This window comes from Pelobates fuscus, chromosome 7 (genome assembly GCF_036172605.1).
Source record: "Pelobates fuscus isolate aPelFus1 chromosome 7, aPelFus1.pri, whole genome shotgun sequence".
NCBI classification, from domain to species: domain Eukaryota; kingdom Metazoa; phylum Chordata; class Amphibia; order Anura; family Pelobatidae; genus Pelobates; species Pelobates fuscus.
In genome coordinates, this window is record NC_086323.1 from 161,569,423 (window position 1) to 161,591,444 (window position 22,022).

The window sequence follows — 22,022 nt, forward strand, 5'->3', positions numbered from 1 at the left end:
GCAGGACCAATCAGGACGCCTTGGAGGCGTGGTTACTGCTCTGAACAGGGTATTTAACAGAGGTTCTTTCATTAGCTCATTGCCCTGTCGTGGTTCTAGCTTGTTCTAGTCACTCAGTGCTTGTGTATTCTATTATCCCTTTTGGTTTTGACCCGGCTTGTTTACCTTACTCTGCTTATCTCTGTTACCCTTAATTCGGCTTGTCTCTCGCTTACCTGTCTTCTGTTACCCTCGACCTCGGCTTGTCTTTGACCATTCTATACTGTACTACTTACGTTAGTCCGGCCATTCTAAGGTCCGGTATACGTATCTGGCTACTGTTTGTACTCTGCGCGTTGGATCCCTGTCCCGATCCTGACACTAACACACTCACTGCATCCACTATACTGACACACACTCTGCATTCGCTACACACTAACACACACTCTGCATCCGCTACACACTAACACACACTCTGCATCCGCTACACACTAACACACACTCTGCATCCGCTACACACTAACACACACTCTGCATCCGCTACACACTAACACACACTCTGCATCCGCTACACACTAACACACACTCTGCATCCGCTACACACCAACACACACTCTGCATCCGCTACACACCAACACACTCTCTGCATTCACTACACATTAACACTCTGCATTCACTACACTAACACACACTCTGCATTCACTACACTAACACACACTCTGCATTCACTACACTAAGACACTCTCTGCATTCACTACACATTAACACACACGCTGCATTCACTACAAATTTACACACACACTACATTCATTACACTGACACACTCTGCATTCACTACACACTAACACACACTCTGCATCCGCTACACACTAACACACACTCTGCATCTGCTACACACTAACACACACTCTGCATCTGCTACACACTAACACACACTCTGCATCCGCTACACACTAACACACACTCTGCATCCGCTACACACTAACACACACTCTGCATCCGCTACACACTAACACACACTCTGCATCCGCTACACACTAACACACACTCTGCATCCGCTACACACTAACACACACTCTGCATCCGCTACACACCAACACACTCTCTGCATTCACTACACATTAACACTCTGCATTCACTACACTAACACACACTCTGCATTCACTACACTAACACACACTCTGCATTCACTACACTAAGACACTCTCTGCATTCACTACACATTAACACACACGCTGCATTCACTACAAATTTACACACACACTACATTCATTACACTGACACACTCTGCATTCACTACACACTAACACACACTCTGCATCCGCTACACACTAACACACACTCTGCATCTGCTACACACTAACACACACTCTGCATCCGCTACACACTAACACACACTCTGCATCCGCTACACACTAACACACACTCTGCATCCGCTACACACTAACACACACTCTGCATCCGCTACACACTAACACACACTCTGCATCCGCTACACACCAACACACACTCTGCATCCGCTACACACCAACACACTCTCTGCATTCACTACACATTAACACTCTGCATTCACTACACTAACACACACTCTGCATTCACTACACTAACACACACTCTGCATTCACTACACTAAGACACTCTCTGCATTCACTACACATTAACACACACGCTGCATTCACTACAAATTTACACACACACTACATTCATTACACTGACACACTCTGCATTCACTACACCCTAACACACACTCTGCATTTATTACACACTAACACACACTCTGCATTCACTAAACTATGCACACACTCTGGATTCACTATACTGACACACACTCTGGATTCACTACACTAACATACACTCTGCATCAACTGTACACACAGCATCCACTACACAAACATCCTGTATTCAAAGTACACACACTACATGCACCACAAATTGAAACATTCTGCATTCACTATACACAGACACTGTGTCTAAAACACACACTACATCCACTACAGACACTACATCCACTACACAAACACACACTACATCACTGTACACACACTACATCCGCTACTCAAACACTCTCTGCATCCGCTACACACTAACACACACTCTGCATCCGCTACACACTAACACACACTCTGCATCCGCTACACACTAACACACACTCTGCATCCGCTACACACTAACACACACTCTGCATCCGCTACACACTAACACACACTCTGCATCCGCTACACACTAACACACACTCTGCATCCGCTACACACTAACACACACTCTGCATCCGCTACACACTAACACACACTCTGCATCCGCTACACACTAACACACACTCTGCATCCGCTACACACTAACACACACTCTGCATCCGCTACACACTAACACACACTCTGCATCCGCTACACACTAACACACACTCTGCATCCGCTACACACGAACACACACTCTGCATCCGCTACACACTAACACACACTCTGCATCCGCTACACACTAACACACACTCTGCATCCGCTACACACTAACACACACTCTGCATCCGCTACACACTAACACACACTCTGCATCCGCTACACACTAACACACACTCTGCATCCGCTACACACTAACACACACTCTGCATCCGCTACACACTAACACACACTCTGCATCCGCTACACACTAACACACACTCTGCATTCGCTACACATTAACACACACTATGCATTCACTACACATTTACACACACTCTGCATTCACTACACATTTACACACACTCTGCATTCACTACACATTTACACACACTCTGCATTCACTACACATTTACACACACTCTGCATTCACTGCACTAACACACACACACACTACATTCATTACACTGACACAATCTGCATTCACTACACACTAACACACACTCTGCATTCATTACACACTAACACACACTCTGCATTCACTAAACTATGCACACACTCTGCATTAACTGTACACACAGCATCCACTACACAAACATCCTGTATTCACAGTACACACACTACATCCACCACAAATTGAAACACTCTGCATTCACTATACACAGACACTGCGTCTAATACACACACTACATCAACTACAGACACTGCATCCACTAAACAAATTTCATCTAGTACATACAAACACTACATCCACTTCACAAACACACACTACATCACTGTACACACACTACATCCACTACTCAAACACACTCTGCGTTCACTATACACACTGCATCCGATACACTAACACACTCTGCATTCACTGCACAAACAATATCTAATACACACAAACACTACATCCATTACACACATTCTAATTCACTTCCACTATACACACCACATTCAGTCCCGCATCATTGTCAGCGGACTAGGTAGGGCGTGGGCGGGCCCGGGAAGGAGGGGTCGGGGGGGGGGGGCAGACCTTGTGCTTAGTCAGGGGCCCCAAAATTCCTGATGGCAGCCCTGCCCACACTCAACTATAAGCTGGAGGTATTGCAAGAGAAATGAGCATGTAGAGGACATACAGCAATCACCATTTTCTCTAAGCTAATGCGTACTCTTCTCCTGCATCTTTGTCACTTTGTCTAAGTTTCTCTCTCTCTGCTTTTGAATTGCCTCATCCCCAGTGGAGCTAGTTGTAACATCTGCTACCTGTGGCACAAGTAGTTTGCCCAATATCATTGCTACCACCACCATTTCCATTAATATTACTCAATTAAGATATACTACTGAGGCTAGCTTCACGACAGCTTCTACTGCCACACTTATGGTGAGCTGAATGTATTGTGCTGCTGAAGCGAAGTTTGGGATCACTCCAAAGGTCCCCAAGAAGGGTAAAATGCAAAGTTCAAATTGTAAGGCAAAAAAGTTAGTAGAGGGAGAGTAACCTCATGGTCATATCATTAGTGCCAGTATGAAACTACATTTGCAATGACACAACAACCCTTTATTACTAAATGAAGAAACCGAAAATAAAAAGTACCAGGCAGCAGGTCCACTGGTACTGCAACTGAATCTGTGAAGTTCTACCCATCACCTACAACCAGTGGTAGCTCCTTCACTACTACTACACTTGGGCAAAGCAGGGTAGCTGTTGAGCATAGTGCTTATAGTGGCAAGTTGGACAGGAACGCATGATGGGTTCTAAACTTTGATTTCCCACGTTAGTGAATAACCCTCTATATGTCAAATTAAATGAATCGATATAAGTATTAGAAAACAACGTTTCCAGCTTGGCTATTTTAGCCCGGAATTGTAATTTTACACAATTTCCAGCTTGCGTATCGATTTTACAAACCATGAAATCGTTCGTAATCATTTTGGAGATATAAAGTGTATCAGTAATTATAGACTATTTCATTTCAGCATTTAAACCTCTTCTCTTTGAAAGTTTTCTACTGTATCTAAGCAAGTCCTAAGCAAATGAGCTCAATAGACACCTTACAAATGTACACTAGAGTGAAATTCAAATTTAAGCCAAACTAGTTGCTCTAGAAAACTTAACCAAGTCAGATATGCTTCCAGTTTGGCTACTTTGACCTTAAATTTGAAATTCACTTTGAATGCTTGACAATTCTCACTTTACTAAAGAACCCTGTTTGATATCCTTATCCTTTGATGCTCTGCATTTTGTATATTATTTGCCTCATTCTAAGATTTTTTTCCCCTTTATGTCTGATTACAGAGCACTTTCAGGAGAATTGTCTCTTAACATTCATAGTATCTTTATAATGTCTGTTATGGCGTTTGGAACAGATGAACAAATTGCAAAGTGGGCCGTGCTTGCCAATAATTATAATATTCTAGGAACCTATGCACAGACCGAGCTAGGACATGGTACGTTCAGTTTTCTTGTTTACCACTACATCTTTTTTATCATTATATTTCAGCAGAAAATCACATAACTCTTTCACTTTTTTTATTATCTTGTGTGTTTCTGTTAATGAAAAAAAAAAAAAAAAGAAACCTGCAGCGCCCCCCTCCCTCCCGCCCCCCATCCCATGTCGCTGAAGGGGTTAAATCCCCTTCAGCTACTTACCTGAATTCAGCGCCGATGACATCGGCGCTGGGTCAGGCTCCACCCACACTCCTCCCCCGCCGACGTCAACCGGCATGGGAGACCTAGTGCGTTTGGATTCCGGAAGTGCCCCCAGTGGCGGTCTCTTAGACAGCCACTGGAGGCAGACTTAGAGCTGCAAAGTAAACAATGCAGTTCTCTGGAAGTGCAATGTTTTACATTGCAGCACCAAGTGCAAAAGGGTCACAGCACCCAGACTACTTTAATTAACTGAAGTGGTCTGGGTGCCTGGAGTGTCATTTTAACTGGACTCAAGGTATCTAAATCAAAGTTAAAATACAGTTTTCAACTACACCAAGGAGCACACACAAACAGATTTAAGACCAAAATAACCAGAGAAGAAAAATTCTCCAAGCCAGCTATGCTTTCAGATTAACTACCGTACTTTGAACTTAAATTTGAAAATTCACTTTAATTTCTTAATGTTTCTAGTTTTAGTGAATAACCCTGACAATGTATAGCTTCATGCCTCTCAATGCTATCTAAATTCCCATCCTTTAAAGGAACACTATAGTCACCAGAACAACTTTAGCTTAACCCCTTCAGGACCGGCCTGTTTTTGCGATGTTTGTACGTTAAGGACCAGAGCAGTTTTAACACTTTTGTGGTGTTTGTGTTTAGCTGTAATTTTCCGCTCTCTCATTTACGGTTCCCATACAAGTTATATATTGTTTTTTTCACGACAAGAAGGGCTTTCTTTACATACCAGTATTTATATTATGTCATATATTGTATTTAAAAAAAATAATAAAATATGGTGAAAAATAAATAAAAAAACATGTTTTTGGACTTTTACTTGAAAAATCTTTTGCTTATCTACAAAAGCTAATGAAAAAAACTGCTAAATACATTCAAAATTTTGTCCCGAGTTTAAAAACACCCAGTGTTTACATGCTTTATTGCTTTTTTTTGCAAGTTATAGGCCTATAAATACAAGTAGGAAATTGCTGTTTCAATATATATATATTTTAAATGTATCAATAGTGACATTGTTACACCGTTATCTGTCATAAATCCCCGAAACACACCTAACATGTACATATTTTTTAAAGTAGACAACCCAGGGTATTTAAAATGGGGTATGTCCAGTCTTTTTTAGTAGCCACCTAGTCACAAACACTGGCCAAAGTTAGCATTTATATTTGTTTGTGTGTTAAAAATGCAAAAAACGCTAACTTTGGCCGGTGTTTGTGACTAAGTGGCTACTAAAAAAGGCTGAACATACCCCATTTGCAATACCTTGGGTTGTCTTCTTTTGCAAATGGTATGCCATCATGGGGCTAATTCTCATTCCTTGGCTACCATACGCTCTCAAAGGCAACCTAACCAATCTGACAAATTTCAATAAAAAAAAAAAAAGTAAAATCAAGCCTTATATTTGACCCTGTAACTTTCACAAACACTATAAAACCTCTACATGTGGGGTACTGTTATACTCAGGAGACTTCGCTGAACACAAATATTAGTGTATCAGAACAGTAAAATATATCACAGCAATAATATCCTCAGTGATAGAGCTGTTTGTGTGTGAAAAATGCAAAAAACTTCACTTTCACTGACAATATCATCGCTGTGATATGTTTTACTGTTTTGAAACACTAATATTTGTGTTCAGCGAAGTCTCCCGAGTAAAACAGTACCCCCATGTACAGGATTTAGGGTGTCATAGAAAGTTACAGGGTTAAGCACAGTGCTAGCAAATTAAATTATCTGGACTTTTGGCCTGGGTTGGCAGGCAGGTCCCTCAAATTGCAATCATTAAAATTACTTAATTAGGTAAAAATATTACATAAATATGCACGTAGAATTTTAATATATATACATATTTATATATTTGACGTCTACGTGTATATTTATGAAATTATTAATGTAATTTTGTATGTGGACATATGTATATTTCGTATTATTTTTATTTATTTATTTATACATAGATATATATATCATTACATTCTAAGTGTATTTTGATATAAATATATATATATATCAATATCAAAATACTGTTAGAATAAAATTGAATATATATATATAATTTTTTTTTAATTATTAAAAATTATTTTTATTTTTTGTTATTTATTTTTATTAACATATTATTTGTATTTTATAATAATATATATATACCATATATATAGTTATTATATATATTGTATATATTCGTGTGTAATTTAAATATAAGTGTATTTTTATATTAATATACGTATATATAAATATAAAAATACACTTAGTGTGACATTATATATATGATATATATACATATATTATAGATAGGTATATATAGATATAATACATGTATATATATCATATATATATACACATATTATAATTTTTTTTACACTGATTTTTTTGTTTTACACTTTATTTTATGATTTTTCACTTGCAGGGAGACTGCCTGTCAGCACAGACAGTCCCCCTGCAGGCAGATACAAAGACCCCTATTGCGGTCATGTGATCGAGTGATCACATGGCCGTGGGGTCCTGATCTGCCGAGGGGGGACTGCCCGGGCAGACAGGCAGTCCCCCTGGACCGGGAGGAGAGCTGATCGCCGCCGTGGGACCGACGGCGATCAGGTAAGTAGCCCAAAACCGTTATGACGGTTCAGGACCGTCAGCGGTCCAAACGCACGTTTTACCGCTGACGGTCCTGAACCGTCAGCGGTCCTTAAGGGGTTAATGAGGCAGGGCTTCATAAACAAAAACAGAAGTGATTTAATTCCTAAATGACAGAATTGAGCAGTGACACTTTTAGAGGCATGATCTATACACACAAACTACTTCATTAAGCTAAAGTTGTTTTGGTGACTATAGTGTCCCTTTAATGTAGTTGTTCTGGTAAATATAGTATGTCCTTGCAGGCATTTTCATGTAAACACTGTCTTTTCAGAGAGAAGGAAGTGTTTACATTGCTGTCTAGGGGCACCTCCAGTGGCTGCATGGAGACACTAAACATTCCTCATAGAGATGCATTGATCCAATGCATCTCTATTAAGGGAGATGCTGATTGGCCAGCGCTGAGTTTGGATCCGCCCCACTCCCTACGTCCTGTCCTGTCTCCTTGGCTGAGCAGGGGGCGGGGGGCGGGGGGAAGCGGGGCACTGAAAAAATACACTGCATTCACACATAGACCTATGGGAAAGCAGTAGTGATCATGGTGCTGGAAGTGTTCCTTTAAAGATAAATAAGATTTTAGTAATAATAAATTATGGTGTTTTTTGTCCTTTAATTCCATAAAGAGGACCTGTAACTGCAGATGAAAAGGCACAAACCTATAACTAATAAGGTTCGATTTTGTTATTTGCTTTTGCATCAAATGCAAGGTTGACTAACATCCTCTTTAAGAAAAAGATGAACTCTACCCATCAAAAAATCTGGTGACACTGACTGTAGAAAATAAACATTTGTTAAATGTGACTTTTGTTAAATTTCTCATCTGCAGGAACATATCTCCGTGGTTTGGAAACAACAGCAACATTTGACATCAAGACACAAGAGTTTATAATAAACACTCCTCAAATAACTGCTACTAAATGGTGGCCTGGAGACAGTAAGTTATTAAAATATATATATATATATATTTTTTTTTTTTTTTTTAAAGAGTGCCAAAATAGCTTCAGGCCCTGGGGAGTCAGCACAGCTAAACGGACAAGGGCACATGTATGAGTGTGGGGATGGTGTTAGTAATTGGCTATATGTGTTTAGGGGAGTGGTTATGGGTTTGTAGTGGGGCAGGGATCATCTTACCTCAGTGCCTTTTGGGATTCTGGCCAGCAAACATCTCCCCTGCCTCTGCGCTCCTGTTTGTCCTGGGCCTGGTGACTTTTCCTGCTTGAGGGATGGCTGTGGATTCACTCCTGCTGCCCTCAGATCTGCTGCTGCCCTGGATGATGGCAGGCACCTTCAGGAGCCATGTGCTCCCCTCCAGCCTGTGGCCGCCGGTGTGGGATCACCCCCGCGTTCAGACCTCTCCTGGGGCCTCCCACACGGCTACAGCCCTGATCCCCCCCCCCTTCGGGCCTGGTATGGGAGCTGTAGCCCAGGCCCCAGGCACTACCAGGCCGCGTGTTAGCTCCATCTGCTCCATCTAACACACGGCCTGCATCATCTGCCGCCCCCGGCCGTGGACAGCGGGCCTGGGGGGCCAGAAGACCTGCTGAGCATCCTGGGGGGTCTGGGAGGCACGGCAGATCCAGAGCCAGGCCGGTGGTGGTGAGTGGGCCCCTCAGGGCCACGTGGGGCACAGCTGTGCTGCTGCCAGGGGGTTGAGGGGGGTCCTCCCTGGGCTCTGACGGCTCCTCTGGGGATGAGGGTCGGCCGGGGGGTCCCCCTCTCCTCCCCCGGGTTCTGTCCACAATTCCTCCCCCTGGGGTGGCATCCCTGGTCCCCTCTCCCTCTGGAGTCTCCCCCCCCCCCTGTTGCTGCTGGTCTGTATCCCCTTTCTCTCTCTGTCTCCCTCCCTCCTCCTCCCCCCTGTTGCTGCTTGTCTGTGTCCCTCTCCTCTCTCTGTGGTCTCTCTCTGTCTCCCTCCCTCCTCCTCCCCTGTTCCTGCTGTGCTGGGTGTCCCTCCTCTCTCTAAGCCCTCTCCTGTCTCTCTCTGTCTCCCCCTGTCCCTTCTGTCCCTATTCCTGGTCCCTATGTCCCCCCTCTGGGTACTCACCTCGGCTGCCCTCCTCTGTGGGGTGTGAGCTCCTCTCCACGGCTCTTCACACAGGATCTGGCTGCAGTTCCTGGAACCATCCAGCAGATGGCGCCTGGTGCTGCTGCAAGGCTGAGCAGTGCTGAAAATGAAATTAACTCTGTCCTGCCTGGATCATCTTCATTTCCTTTGCCGCGGGAGGTTCCTCGGGCATCGGCTGGTGGGTTCACTAATGTTTATTCTTTTCAGTCATGGGGTTCCTCGCTGGGGGGTTTCTGTCAGGGCTTAGGGGTTTTCTTGATCGGTCAAAAAAAGAAAATAAATTAAAGCAATTAAAATAAATAAAGGGAGCAGGGTGCGCAAGCAGGTAGGGTCCCCCCCATTAAATGGTCAGCTTCGGTTAGTGTGGTCCCAGGCGCTGCAGCCACAGGGGGTTTTGACTGTTTCTAGGGTCACGGGGTTACCCTCTCCCGGAGTGGGCAGGCATGCTGGCACCACTGTTGCTGGGGGGTCCCTAGCATTAGGTGACCCCCCGGGTGTTGCTGCCATTTCGTGTGAGTCCGCCTATGTATTGGTCAGGACCTTGGGCTTGCACCTTCAACAGGAGATTCGTGAAAATCTTTGGAGGGGAGACTTTGTTGAGATTTTTCCCTCCTTCCCATGGAGGAGGCTCCTCCTTTAATGGAAAAGGACAGGTAGGAATCCAAAAAAAAGAGACAAGGAGAAATACCAGTACCGAAAGATCCCTAAAACTTGCACGAATTGGATTTGCGCGTTTGCAATCCTGGCCAGTGTAATTGGAGAAAGGGCTCCGCAGAAGTGCTCCGCATTATTCTGCTACCAGGATACCATTTGGAACACTTGTCGTACCTATGGCGGTCTGGGGTGGTGGAAATATGACGAGCATTTTCGTCAACGGTTGGCGGTGCGCACCTCAATTTCGTGGGAACAGATTGACATTGGCCTCTGGCTCTGGCTGCGGCGACAGCTGGGTTCTCCGGGGCTCGCCATTTCAGTCGCCCGCTGCGGGAGATTTTGGCGGTTTGGGACTCCTTAGCTGCATATCATGGCCGGTCCTCCTGGCAAAGGCCTGAGGTTTCTAACGCCGACCTCCACCTATTTACGGATGCGGCTGGCGCGGTCGGGGTTTGGGGCCATTCTGATCTCACAAAGAATGTGGCCTTTTTGGAGCGTTTCCCCATTTTGGTGGTGGGGGAGGTCTGGCGGTCACATTTTAAGGATCTAAGGGTAGTGTTTCAATGTGACAATTTTGGGGTTGTTCAAGCCATTACTCGGCTCACAGCCTCCTTCCCTCCAGTGGTTCACTTGCTTAAGGGGCAATCGCCTCACAGGCGGATCTGGAGGGGACGCCTTGCCAGCGGACTCATGGTCGCTCAGTCTGTCAGAGTGACGGAATGGGTCCGTGGATCAGTTTCCACGGCCACCTGGACGTTATGCTCCTGGGGGCCGTGCATGTTGGGGTATTGGTGATTCCTAGTAGGCCATGCGGTGGTGGGGTATTGTTTGCCACCATTCGGCGCCCTGCGGGTCATATCACTATAGGTATTTGACAATCCAGGTTGGATGTTTTTCAAAAAGGGTATGGCGGTTCGGCTGTTGCACTTTTCCTTTGTAGAGAACTGTGAGCTGCGCCCAGTATGCACGGGCCCTCTTTTGGGTTAACCTCCCCTGCTCTGTAAGGTAAACTTTTAAGTTACCGAATAGGACGTGCCCACCGAGCAAAAAGCAGGCTGGTGGTAGAGCATTTAAGATGATGGGAATTTTTGGTTTGGACGAGGGGGGAGGCGAGACACCAGTGGGTAAAGTTTTGGTGCATAGGCACCTGGTTAAGTTTGTTGGCAAGGACGGTTATTTAAGTTGGAGGCTGTAGGGCAATAAGTGTAATTTATGTTAATTATGGTATGTATATGTATATATTTATATGTTTATTTATATTTGAATTAAAGAAAAAGAATAAAGTTCGGATGAGTCCTACAGTTGTAAGTTTAATAAATGCTGTGGCCTGTTTCATCCAATATTCGTTGTTTGTCATTATTGGGGGGAGAATTGGGGTAGTCTCCTTACTCTTAGTCGCACCACATTCCCCGCTACGTACATACATGGCTATTTTTAATTTCAGTGTTTGTAGCGGATTGGTACCGGGCTGTCCCACGACATGTATGAGAATAAGTGTATTTGGTCATATGGCTGGTTTAATGTGTATGTACATGTATAGAAAGCATGGTATCCGGGTATAATGACAGTTAAATGTATGTAAAGAATTGTATTCCTCTAGTTGTTCGGTAGAATCATTCAAATAAAACAAGGGAATGAAACTACCGAACAACCAGACCACCCAGGAATGAGTGTGCCTCCAATTACCGTTTGCAATAATGTTGCAAACAGGTAATTGGCAATCAGTGCAGTGTGGTCTTTGTCCTCTGGGTGGCCGCCATTCGGGAAACAAACACGTGGCGGCGGCCATCTTAAACTACCGAACAGCGGTGTTTTGCCGTCGAGTGTCTGGAACTAAAATCGGACACTTGACTAGGCAAACACCGCTGAGACCTCCATACTTCCAGAAATTCGTATGGAAACTACCGAATGACCCGCCGTTCGGTAGAAAGAGCCCCATAAACAAGGGAATTCATTCAAACCCTCTCCAGGCTCTATAACACAGGCAATTCGCCTGTTTTCATTCCCTTGTTTGTGACCGACCGCAGGGCCAAAATGCATGGAACTGTTTTCGGATACTTTACCCATGCGGTCGGTCAAATCTTTGGAACCCCATATCTCACGAACCATTCATCCGAATGGGCTAATTTTTAAGTATGTTGGTCCCCCAGAATAGAGCTATCTGGGGATGTTGGATTTGTGGATGTACCCCAAGTATTTAGGGTACATCCAAAACTCGGGGAAAACTGTGTACACAATAAGGGGATTATGATGCTAGAGGAGGGGAGGAGATCTGTGGGAGGTTACTACTTAGAGATTGGATAATGTCTTAAGTGATAGAACCTCCTCCCTTGCATGGGAGAGGGCTTTATAAGGAACTGTGGAATAAAGCTTGTAGACTACTCCTGAAACTGTGTGTCGTCCAGTTATTGGGATTGCGATGGGGATACTGCTGTATTACTTTACCTGCTGGAAACCTTGCCTGTGGACTTAACATCACCTTGTTCCTGAGCCTCACTGGAATCTCTAGTGGAGAATAGCTGTGCAAGATCGGCTCTCCGCTACATTGGTTGGCAGCGCTGGGATCCAAACTCACAGAGGAACAAGCGTAAATGGAGTACGGATGGAGATTGATTTTTCTGCGCTAAAACGCTCCACGCTAAAGGACCTCCTAGAGGCAAGGGGTATACAAGCCAGCAATAAGAAGAAAGCAGTACTTGTTACAGAACTCATGGCAGAGTACAGAATGGAGGGCGATTCAGTTCCGGCACAGAGGGAGCCGGGAGGAACACCACAAGGATCGGAATTCCAGAGGCAGGTTCAGTTCAGGCTATCCTTTTATGGGGAAAACCCCCCAACAGAAATTGTTACCAGGACAATGGCCGAGGTACAAGAATTCATCCTAAGGACACAGGCACCAGAACAAAGCTCTGCAATTAATGTGCCACAGGAAGGTAAGCCTAAAATACCATACCAGGCTTTTAAAACATATGTGGAGGCAGAGGAAGATATAGACGCTTTCCTGCAAGACTTTGAAAGACTGTGTGCACTGCATAAAATTAACGCAGAGGACTGGGTACCTATTTTGGCCGGAAGGTTAACCGGGAGGGCAGCAGAGGCATATCGGACTGTACCTAATGACGAAATAGGGAATTACAGTAAAGTGAAAGAAATTATACTCGCCAGGTATGCTATAACACCCGAGGCATACCGGCGGAGGTTCCGGGATCTAAAGAAAACAGAGAAGGACTCGCACGCAGAGTGGGCATGCCGATTACAGGGGGCAGCGCTCGGGTGGGTGCAAGCTAGCAAGGCACGTTCTATGGAGGATGTAATACAAATGTTGCTGATGGAGCAGTTCTATGAGGGAGTAACCAATGAGGTCCAGGAATGGGTAAGGGACAGAAACCCTACTTCCCTTACCGAGGCGGCTAGGAAAGCGGATGACTACCTGGATGCACGCAGGTCACAAAAACCTGCAGCTCCAAAAGCAACCTTTAAAACATTCGGGGGAAACAACTACACCCCAGCTCCACCGAGACCGCTACCACCACCTCCACCACCCGCTGCACAGCCCCGGTTCCGACAACCCACCGCTGGCCCCTGTCATCACTGCCAGAAGTGGGGACATTATAAAAGGGAATGCCCACAGCTACGGGACCGTTCCACCTGGATTCGTCCAGGCCCACCTCCACCCAGGGCGGCCGCAGCCCACCACTACCAGGACCTAGTCACCACCCCATATGGTTCCGCAGTCCCCATTACTACTGTGGAACAATGGGAGGTACTGCACGAGGCAGATCCGGTCCAGGCCAATGTGGATAATCTACGGCACCATCGACAGACGGTATATCTGAATGGTACAGCAGTCCGGGGATTACGAGATTCGGGAGCCACCATCACTTTGGTACAGAGCCACCTGATTTCAGATCAGGCAAAACTGAACAAAACTGTTGCCGTCCGGGTAGCTGGGGGAGCAGTGTACCGGCTACCTACAGCAAGGGTACATTTACATTGGGGAGCGGGGGCAGGGGAAGTGGAGGTGGGGTTGATGCCACATTTACCGGCGGAGGTTTTATTGGGGAACGATCTGGGGAGGCTCACTTCTGCTTTTGAGCCCCAGTCACCCACCACAGGAGAGGTCAACCCTGTAGTCACCCGACAACAGGCCCGCACCCAGGACCACAACACACTGCCGGAGGTCCAGGTAAGCAACCCTACCCCCCCTCTAGAATGTGTCCCCTGGGCTCCACCTAATGAATTTGTAGCTGAAGTCGCAACAGACCCCACGCTTCAGGTGTATAGGGACAAGGTTGGCACGGGTTCCCCCGGGGCGGAGGGAGAGAAGTTTATCTGGGATAAACAACTTTTATACAGGGAAACAACCAAACAGATTACGGGGTTAGACCCGATAGCGAGGAGACAATTAGTGGTACCACAGCGGTACCGGGCTGAATTACTCCGGATAGCGCATGATATTCCGCTATCCGGACATCTAGGGGCTAGTCGCACCAGGTACAGACTAACCCAGAGTTTCTTCTGGCCAGGGATTAGCCAGGAAGTACGCAGATATTGCACGACTTGCGATACCTGCCAGAGAGTGGGAAAAAGGGGGGATCGCAGGAAGGCTAAACTTCACCCCTTACCCATAATAGAGGAACCTTTTAGCCGAATAGCGGTGGATCTGATAGGCCCCCTCAATAAAGTTAGCCCGTCAGGAAAACGGTATATTTTAACGGTCGTAGATTATGCCACCAGGTATCCAGAGGCAGTGGCTCTGACCAACATCCACGCTGAGACGGTCGCGGATGCCCTCATGCGGATATTCTCCCGGATGGGATTACCCAGGGAGATTATCTCGGATCAGGGTACCCAGTTTACCGCAGAATTCACCCAACACCTCTGGAGGATCTGTGGCATTAAGCCTATTATCAGCGCCCCTTACCACCCCCAGACGAACGGGCTCTGCGAACGATTCAATGGTACCTTGAAGCAGATGCTCCGAACCTTCGCAGAGACCCACAAGGACTGGGAACGATTCCTGCCGCACCTCCTATTTGCATACCGGGAGGTGCCGCAGGAATCCACAGGGTTCTCCCCGTTTGAATTATTGTTTGGAAGGAGGGTCCGAGGCCCATTGGATCTTATTAGAGAGCATTGGGAGGGAGACCGGAGCACAGATGGCACTCCCATCCTACCATATGTGTTGGCCTTTCGGGACCGCCTAGAAGCGTTGACCAAGACGGTACGGGAAAACCTTCAGGAGGCCCAGACCCGCCAGCGTACATGGTATGATCGGGGAGCCAGGGACCGTAGCTTTCAGGTCGGGCAGAAGGTACTAATTTTAAAACCTGTCCGACATGATAAGTTACAGGCCGCCTGGCAGGGCCCATATAAGGTGGTGGAGCAAAGATGCGATACCACCTATATTATCGGCCCCTGCACAGGGACTGGGGGGCGACGCATGCTCCATGTGAACATGCTGAAGCCCTACCACGAGCGTACTGAGGAGGTAACCGCCATCTGTGCCCCTAACACGGAAGAGGTTGACAGCTTACCCCTCCCCGATTTGCTGGGGGATGGGCAGCTGTCCGGAGATTTAGGGGAGGTTACGCTGGGAGATCGGCTGAGCCCACAGGAGCGGATCGAGGTACAGCAACTATTGGAAGAGAAACGCGACACGTTCTCTAATGTACCTGGATACACGCCTCTGGCAACTCACCGGGTCGAGACCCCAGGGCAACTACCCATGCGCCAGACGCCATACCACATTCCAGAAGCGGTACGGGCAAACATGCGTAAGGAGATCGACGAAATGCTCCAACTGGGGGTGATTGAACCCTCAGACAGTCCTTGGGCATCTCCTGTAGTCCTCGTACCAAAGCGAGACGGTACAACCCGCTTCTGCGTGGACTATAGGAGATTGAACGAGAAGACTGTATCTGACGCCTATCCGATGCCCCGGATAGACGAGTTACTGGACAGAATGGCCAGGGGCCAATACCTCACCACTATTGACTTGTGTAAAGGGTATTGGCAAATCCCCCTGGCCCCAGACGCCATCCCGAAGTCGGCCTTTGTCACCCCATTTGGCTTGTACCAGTTTAAGGTCATGCCATTTGGGATGAAAAACGCCCCAGCCACCTTCCAAAGGATGGTGGATCGACTCCTAGATGGATTCCAGGACTATACATGTGCCTACCTGGACGATATTGCTATTTTTAGCAATACGTGGCAGGAACACTTAGCTCACATCGGAGCTGTACTAGATAGGATAAGGGAAGCAGGTCTGACCTTGAAGCCGGCCAAGTGTAGTATCGGCATGGCTGAGGTACAATACCTGGGACATAGAGTAGGGTGCGGTAAACAAAAACCCGAACCCGCCAAAGTAGAGGCTGTAGCCCAGTGGCCCACCCCTAGGACTAAGACCCAGGTTTTAGCGTTTCTAGGGACAGCAGGGTATTACCGGAAGTTTGTTCCCAATTATAGCGCCCTGGCCAAACCCCTCACTGACCTGACCCGTAAGAACCTTCCCCGCCAAGTAAACTGGACCCCGGAGTGTGAGCAGGCATTCCAACAATTGAAAAATGCACTGATAAATGCCCCTGTCTTGGCAGCTCCCAATCCAACTAAACGTTTTCTTGTTCACACAGACGCTTCTATGTTTGGATTGGGGGCAGTACTGAGTCAAGTCGGGGCCGATGGCGGGGAACATCCAGTGGCTTACATCAGTCGCAAACTGTTACCTCGAGAAGTAAGCTACGCCGCCATCGAAAAGGAATGCCTGGCTGTGGTGTGGGCCCTAAAGAAGCTACAACCCTATTTATATGGACAGCCCTTTTCCTTGCTCACGGATCACAACCCGTTAGTCTGGCTGAACCGGGTGGCTGGAGACAACGCCAGGCTGCTGCGCTGGAGTTTGGCGCTACAGCCTTTTGACTTTAATATCCAGTACCGGCCGGGTAAGCAGAATGGAAATGCTGACGGGTTGTCAAGACAAACTGACTTAGAGAAATGATCCGTGAGCCCCCGGACATCCCCAAGCCGATCCGTGTTGGATCAGACTGTGTATGCCGGCTTGTGGGCAAGGGGGAGCAGTGTAGCGGATTGGTACCGGGCTGTCCCACGACATGTATGAGAATAAGTGTATTTGGTCATATGGCTGGTTTAATGTGTATGTACATGTATAGAAAGCATGGTATCCGGGTATAATGACAGTTAAATGTATGTAAAGAATTGTATTCCTCTAGTTGTTCGGTAGAATCATTCAAATAAAACAAGGGAATGAAACTACCGAACAACCAGACCACCCAGGAATGAGTGTGCCTCCAATTACCGTTTGCAATAATGTTGCAAACAGGTAATTGGCAATCAGTGCAGTGTGGTCTTTGTCCTCTGGGTGGCCGCCATTCGGGAAACAAACACGTGGCGGCGGCCATCTTAAACTACCGAACAGCGGTGTTTTGCCGTCGAGTGTCTGGAACTAAAATCGGACACTTGACTAGGCAAACACCGCTGAGACCTCCATACTTCCAGAAATTCGTATGGAAACTACCGAATGACCCGCCGTTCGGTAGAAAGAGCCCCATAAACAAGGGAATTCATTCAAACCCTCTCCAGGCTCTATAACACAGGCAATTCGCCTGTTTTCATTCCCTTGTTTGTGACCGACCGCAGGGCCAAAATGCATGGAACTGTTTTCGGATACTTTACCCATGCGGTCGGTCAAATCTTTGGAACCCCATATCTCACGAACCATTCATCCGAATGGGCTAATTTTTAAGTATGTTGGTCCCCCAGAATAGAGCTATCTGGGGATGTTGGATTTGTGGATGTACCCCAAGTATTTAGGGTACATCCAAAACTCGGGGAAAACTGTGTACACAATAAGGGGATTATGATGCTAGAGGAGGGGAGGAGATCTGTGGGAGGTTACTACTTAGAGATTGGATAATGTCTTAAGTGATAGAACCTCCTCCCTTGCATGGGAGAGGGCTTTATAAGGAACTGTGGAATAAAGCTTGTAGACTACTCCTGAAACTGTGTGTCGTCCAGTTATTGGGATTGCGATGGGGATACTGCTGTATTACTTTACCTGCTGGAAACCTTGCCTGTGGACTTAACATCACCTTGTTCCTGAGCCTCACTGGAATCTCTAGTGGAGAATAGCTGTGCAAGATCGGCTCTCCGCTACAGTGTTTTTCAATTAAATATTACAAATAGATATCATCACGTACAAACAAAATTAATAAGAGAATCAAAATGAACTCTCAAGAACAAACATCACATGAAAAACACACATCATGAGTGAATCAGAATACCCAAATACAAAATAAATTAAAATCACTATTTAGTAGATATACCCCAAATTAAAAATTGCATGCATTTAATTATACATATTTTCAGTGGCGTATATCTAAAACAGCTTGCAAAATTTATTTATTTTTTAATTCTTAATTTACATTTTTTATACATTGCGAAGGACAAAAAGAAAACAGAATAAACATGTCGATATGACAAGGTTAGGAAAACACTGTATAGAGTGCATCTACAGTAGCAACCAGTTTTGGCTGTCGTTTTGGACAGGTGTCAGGCGCGGCTGACCTGTACCATTTTGCTTGGGTGTTTGGTACGTTCTTCCACTTGTGTCAGGTTCCAATCACAGGTTTTCTAATGCAGGTCAAAGAGTAATCTGTGCAAGCAAGATGCTTTGGTGGAATTGCTGCCTCTTGAGTTGAGCTCCACTGAGCTAACCAAACCAGGAAGCAACATGACCAGTTGTCTGATTGACAGCTAAGGGGATATAACCAGGTTAATATATAAAAATGCACCTTTTGCAAATTAAAAATAATAGGACACATTCTTCACACAAAGCTTTTAAGCAAGCTAAAGTGCTTTAGGGTCTGGAGTGTCCTTCCAACCCTGGCAATGGGGGCCCAGTCACCTAAATGGTGACTAGGACACTATAACATGAGAAATACACATTTGTATTCCTCATGCTATAGTGTTCCTTTAAAGCTCCTTTTCTGAATATGTAATATAAACAAATTATGTGCTCATTGGAAACAAGAAAAATGGTCTCAGACCCTAAGTGAGAAAGGCAATAGGTGCAAAAAAATAGAAAATAAAATAGAGGGGTTTATAGTTTCAGCTGAGGCACAGGCTCACAGTCACAGTGAAAGAATGGGGTAATATCACTTAAATTGTAATAGTATTGTCAAATGCTGCTATCATAAGGTGGGTGGACAATATCATCTCCCTTTGTACTTCACCTATGAAATACAATTTAAAAAAAAAAACAACTTAGAACTATTGTTGCTCTTCACTCATGAATTTGTGCTTACTTTCCACAGTGGGTAGAACATGCACCCATGCTGTTGTCTTGGCACAGCTAATCATTAAGGATAAGAATTACGGAATGCATCCATTTATAGTGCAAATCCGGAGCCGAAAAGACCATTCTGCCTTACCAGGTAAACTATCACTTCAGAGCAATATACTCACTTAAAAGGACACATTAAGTACCATAACCACTACAGCTGATTGATATAAGGGGGTATTTGTCAATTCAGTATCTCTGAGAGGGTTAACTGCAAATTAGCACAGCCAAATCACGTATACATTACAAACAAAGGTGAAACTTGGGGGCTGGGGGGTTTCTTGTTGTCGTGTTTATGTTTTTAATCAAACCACTTGAAACAGAAAAATGGAGAGATTGGTTCTTAAGCACTACAATAAGCTGTTGCAAATATAGCTATAGCTTCTATTACAAGTTATTGCTATTTTTAGATGTATAACAATTGCATCACAATTTCACTACTAAAAAAAGTCTACTGAATTTAAAAAAAATTAACAAAAAAGTCAAGTAGAACCTTAGAATTCCAGGGTTTAAATAATTAGCAGAAAAGGAAGAGTAAAGACACTCATAATAAAGAAGGATAGATGCAGTAAATCACTCAAGGATTATCAGAACTTTGTGCAAAATACACAGTAAATGTAAAACAAAAAGTGATTAACTGCGGCTGTGCCAAGAATGATAGGTATAGCCAGTGATGGAGACAATCTGAGATTGTGATGTTTACACAGAACTGTTAGAATGTATGTACTGAGATTAAGTGAATAAATCAACTTGTTTACTTCATTAAAAAAAATAAACAAGTAATAGTGCAATATGTATTGACTCTTTTCAATTATAATCTAGTTTTACAGTGAACAAACCCTCACTTTTTACAACTATTCAGAGCTTTTCTTTGTCATGCCTGGACACTACAATCCCTGTCTTACGATGTGTTTAGATCCAATGAGTGTCATATTCCCTTCTGTCACCTGGGGAGGACTGCCCCCACTTGGCAAACTACTGGAAGATCTAAAGTTTATGAATTATGACACAGGTATTCATTAAACATCTTCTGCCAGGTATAACAGTTGGAGATATTGGGCCTAAAATGGCTCTTGATACCCTGGACAACGGATTTCTTCAGATGAGAAACATTCATATTCCAAAGGAGAACATGCTGAGCAGATATTCTGAGGTATTTAAATGTACAAGGGCCCAAAAGAAAAGCTACTTAATACTGTTATTATTATTATAATAAATATTTATTTTATTGACTTTTTAAAAATATATTACATAAATTCCACAAAAAAATTCTGGACTAATACATCACAGTATCTATTTCTGTCTTAAAAAATATCCATTGGATTTTCACTCATTTAGACAATAATACTTTAAATATGTAAGGATGCAAACATATAACTTGGACATAACCTGAACATATTTAACAAAACAAATTCGAATGCAGATACAATGCAGACCAGGAGTTACCTTTTAGTTTCCTCTTCGAGTTAACTATTAATGCCTCTCAAGAATTTCGTATATTAAGTATAGTACATTTTTGCAACGTGTATAATATTTCCTTTGTCTCAGTATTACATTATTCCCAACCATCAATCATAAAGATCTTGGTTTTTGTGTTGTTGAGGGTTTAAATGAGACAGTTTCTTTTCCATACGAAATTGGAATTTCAGTTGATATAAGTAATGTTTTTTTTGAAAGGGAATACATGATTTCCAATTTCTGGCGATCACTATTGTCGCGATAAGACAGTGAACTGCCAAACATCTGTTTTCTTTTAAAAATACATTAAGTTTCATAGGTAGTAACGCAGTCTCTGGACCCCATTTAACCTTTTCATTGGATAAGACCTTAAAACTATCGAATGCCCACTTCCATATTACTTTGACTATCGGACATAACCACCATATATGCATAAAGGTAACTGCAGGATTTCCACATCTCCAACAGTTCAGGATATAATCAGAATACATTTTGGATAGTCTAGATGGAACTAAATAGCCCTTATACATGATCTTATATTGGCATTCTATTAAATTAAGGCAGTGTATATTTTTATATTACTGTCGTAATGCCGCATACCATTCAAATTATGAAATCTTGACTCCTAGCTCACTATTCCATATATTTAGTATTTTTAGTGGTTTATCGTTTATTGATTCAATAAACTTGTTAGCCTTAGAGGTAATTTTTCTAGCCTTCTTATGGGAAAACATTAGTTCCATATGCTTATGAGTTGTTGACTTTTTAATAAAGTAGTACCGGTATTTAAAAAATTCTTAATTCTGGGGCGTGGCCGACCACGGAGCTGAACGGTCGCACATCTGTGGAGCTCCG

General features: G+C 44.5%; 1 protein-coding gene across 1 annotated transcript in view; it reads left to right on the top strand.

Moving 5' to 3' along the window:
• Positions 1 to 22,022, top strand: part of LOC134568866 (peroxisomal acyl-coenzyme A oxidase 2-like) — an 83,258-nt gene that overhangs the window by 23,008 nt on the left and 38,228 nt on the right. The window contains exons 3-6 of the mRNA XM_063427558.1: positions 4,636 to 4,787; positions 8,459 to 8,566; positions 19,684 to 19,803; positions 20,747 to 20,862. Of these exons, the coding sequence (XP_063283628.1) occupies positions 4,636 to 4,787; positions 8,459 to 8,566; positions 19,684 to 19,803; positions 20,747 to 20,862 (496 nt within the window). The remainder of the gene's footprint in view (positions 1 to 4,635; positions 4,788 to 8,458; positions 8,567 to 19,683; positions 19,804 to 20,746; positions 20,863 to 22,022) is intronic.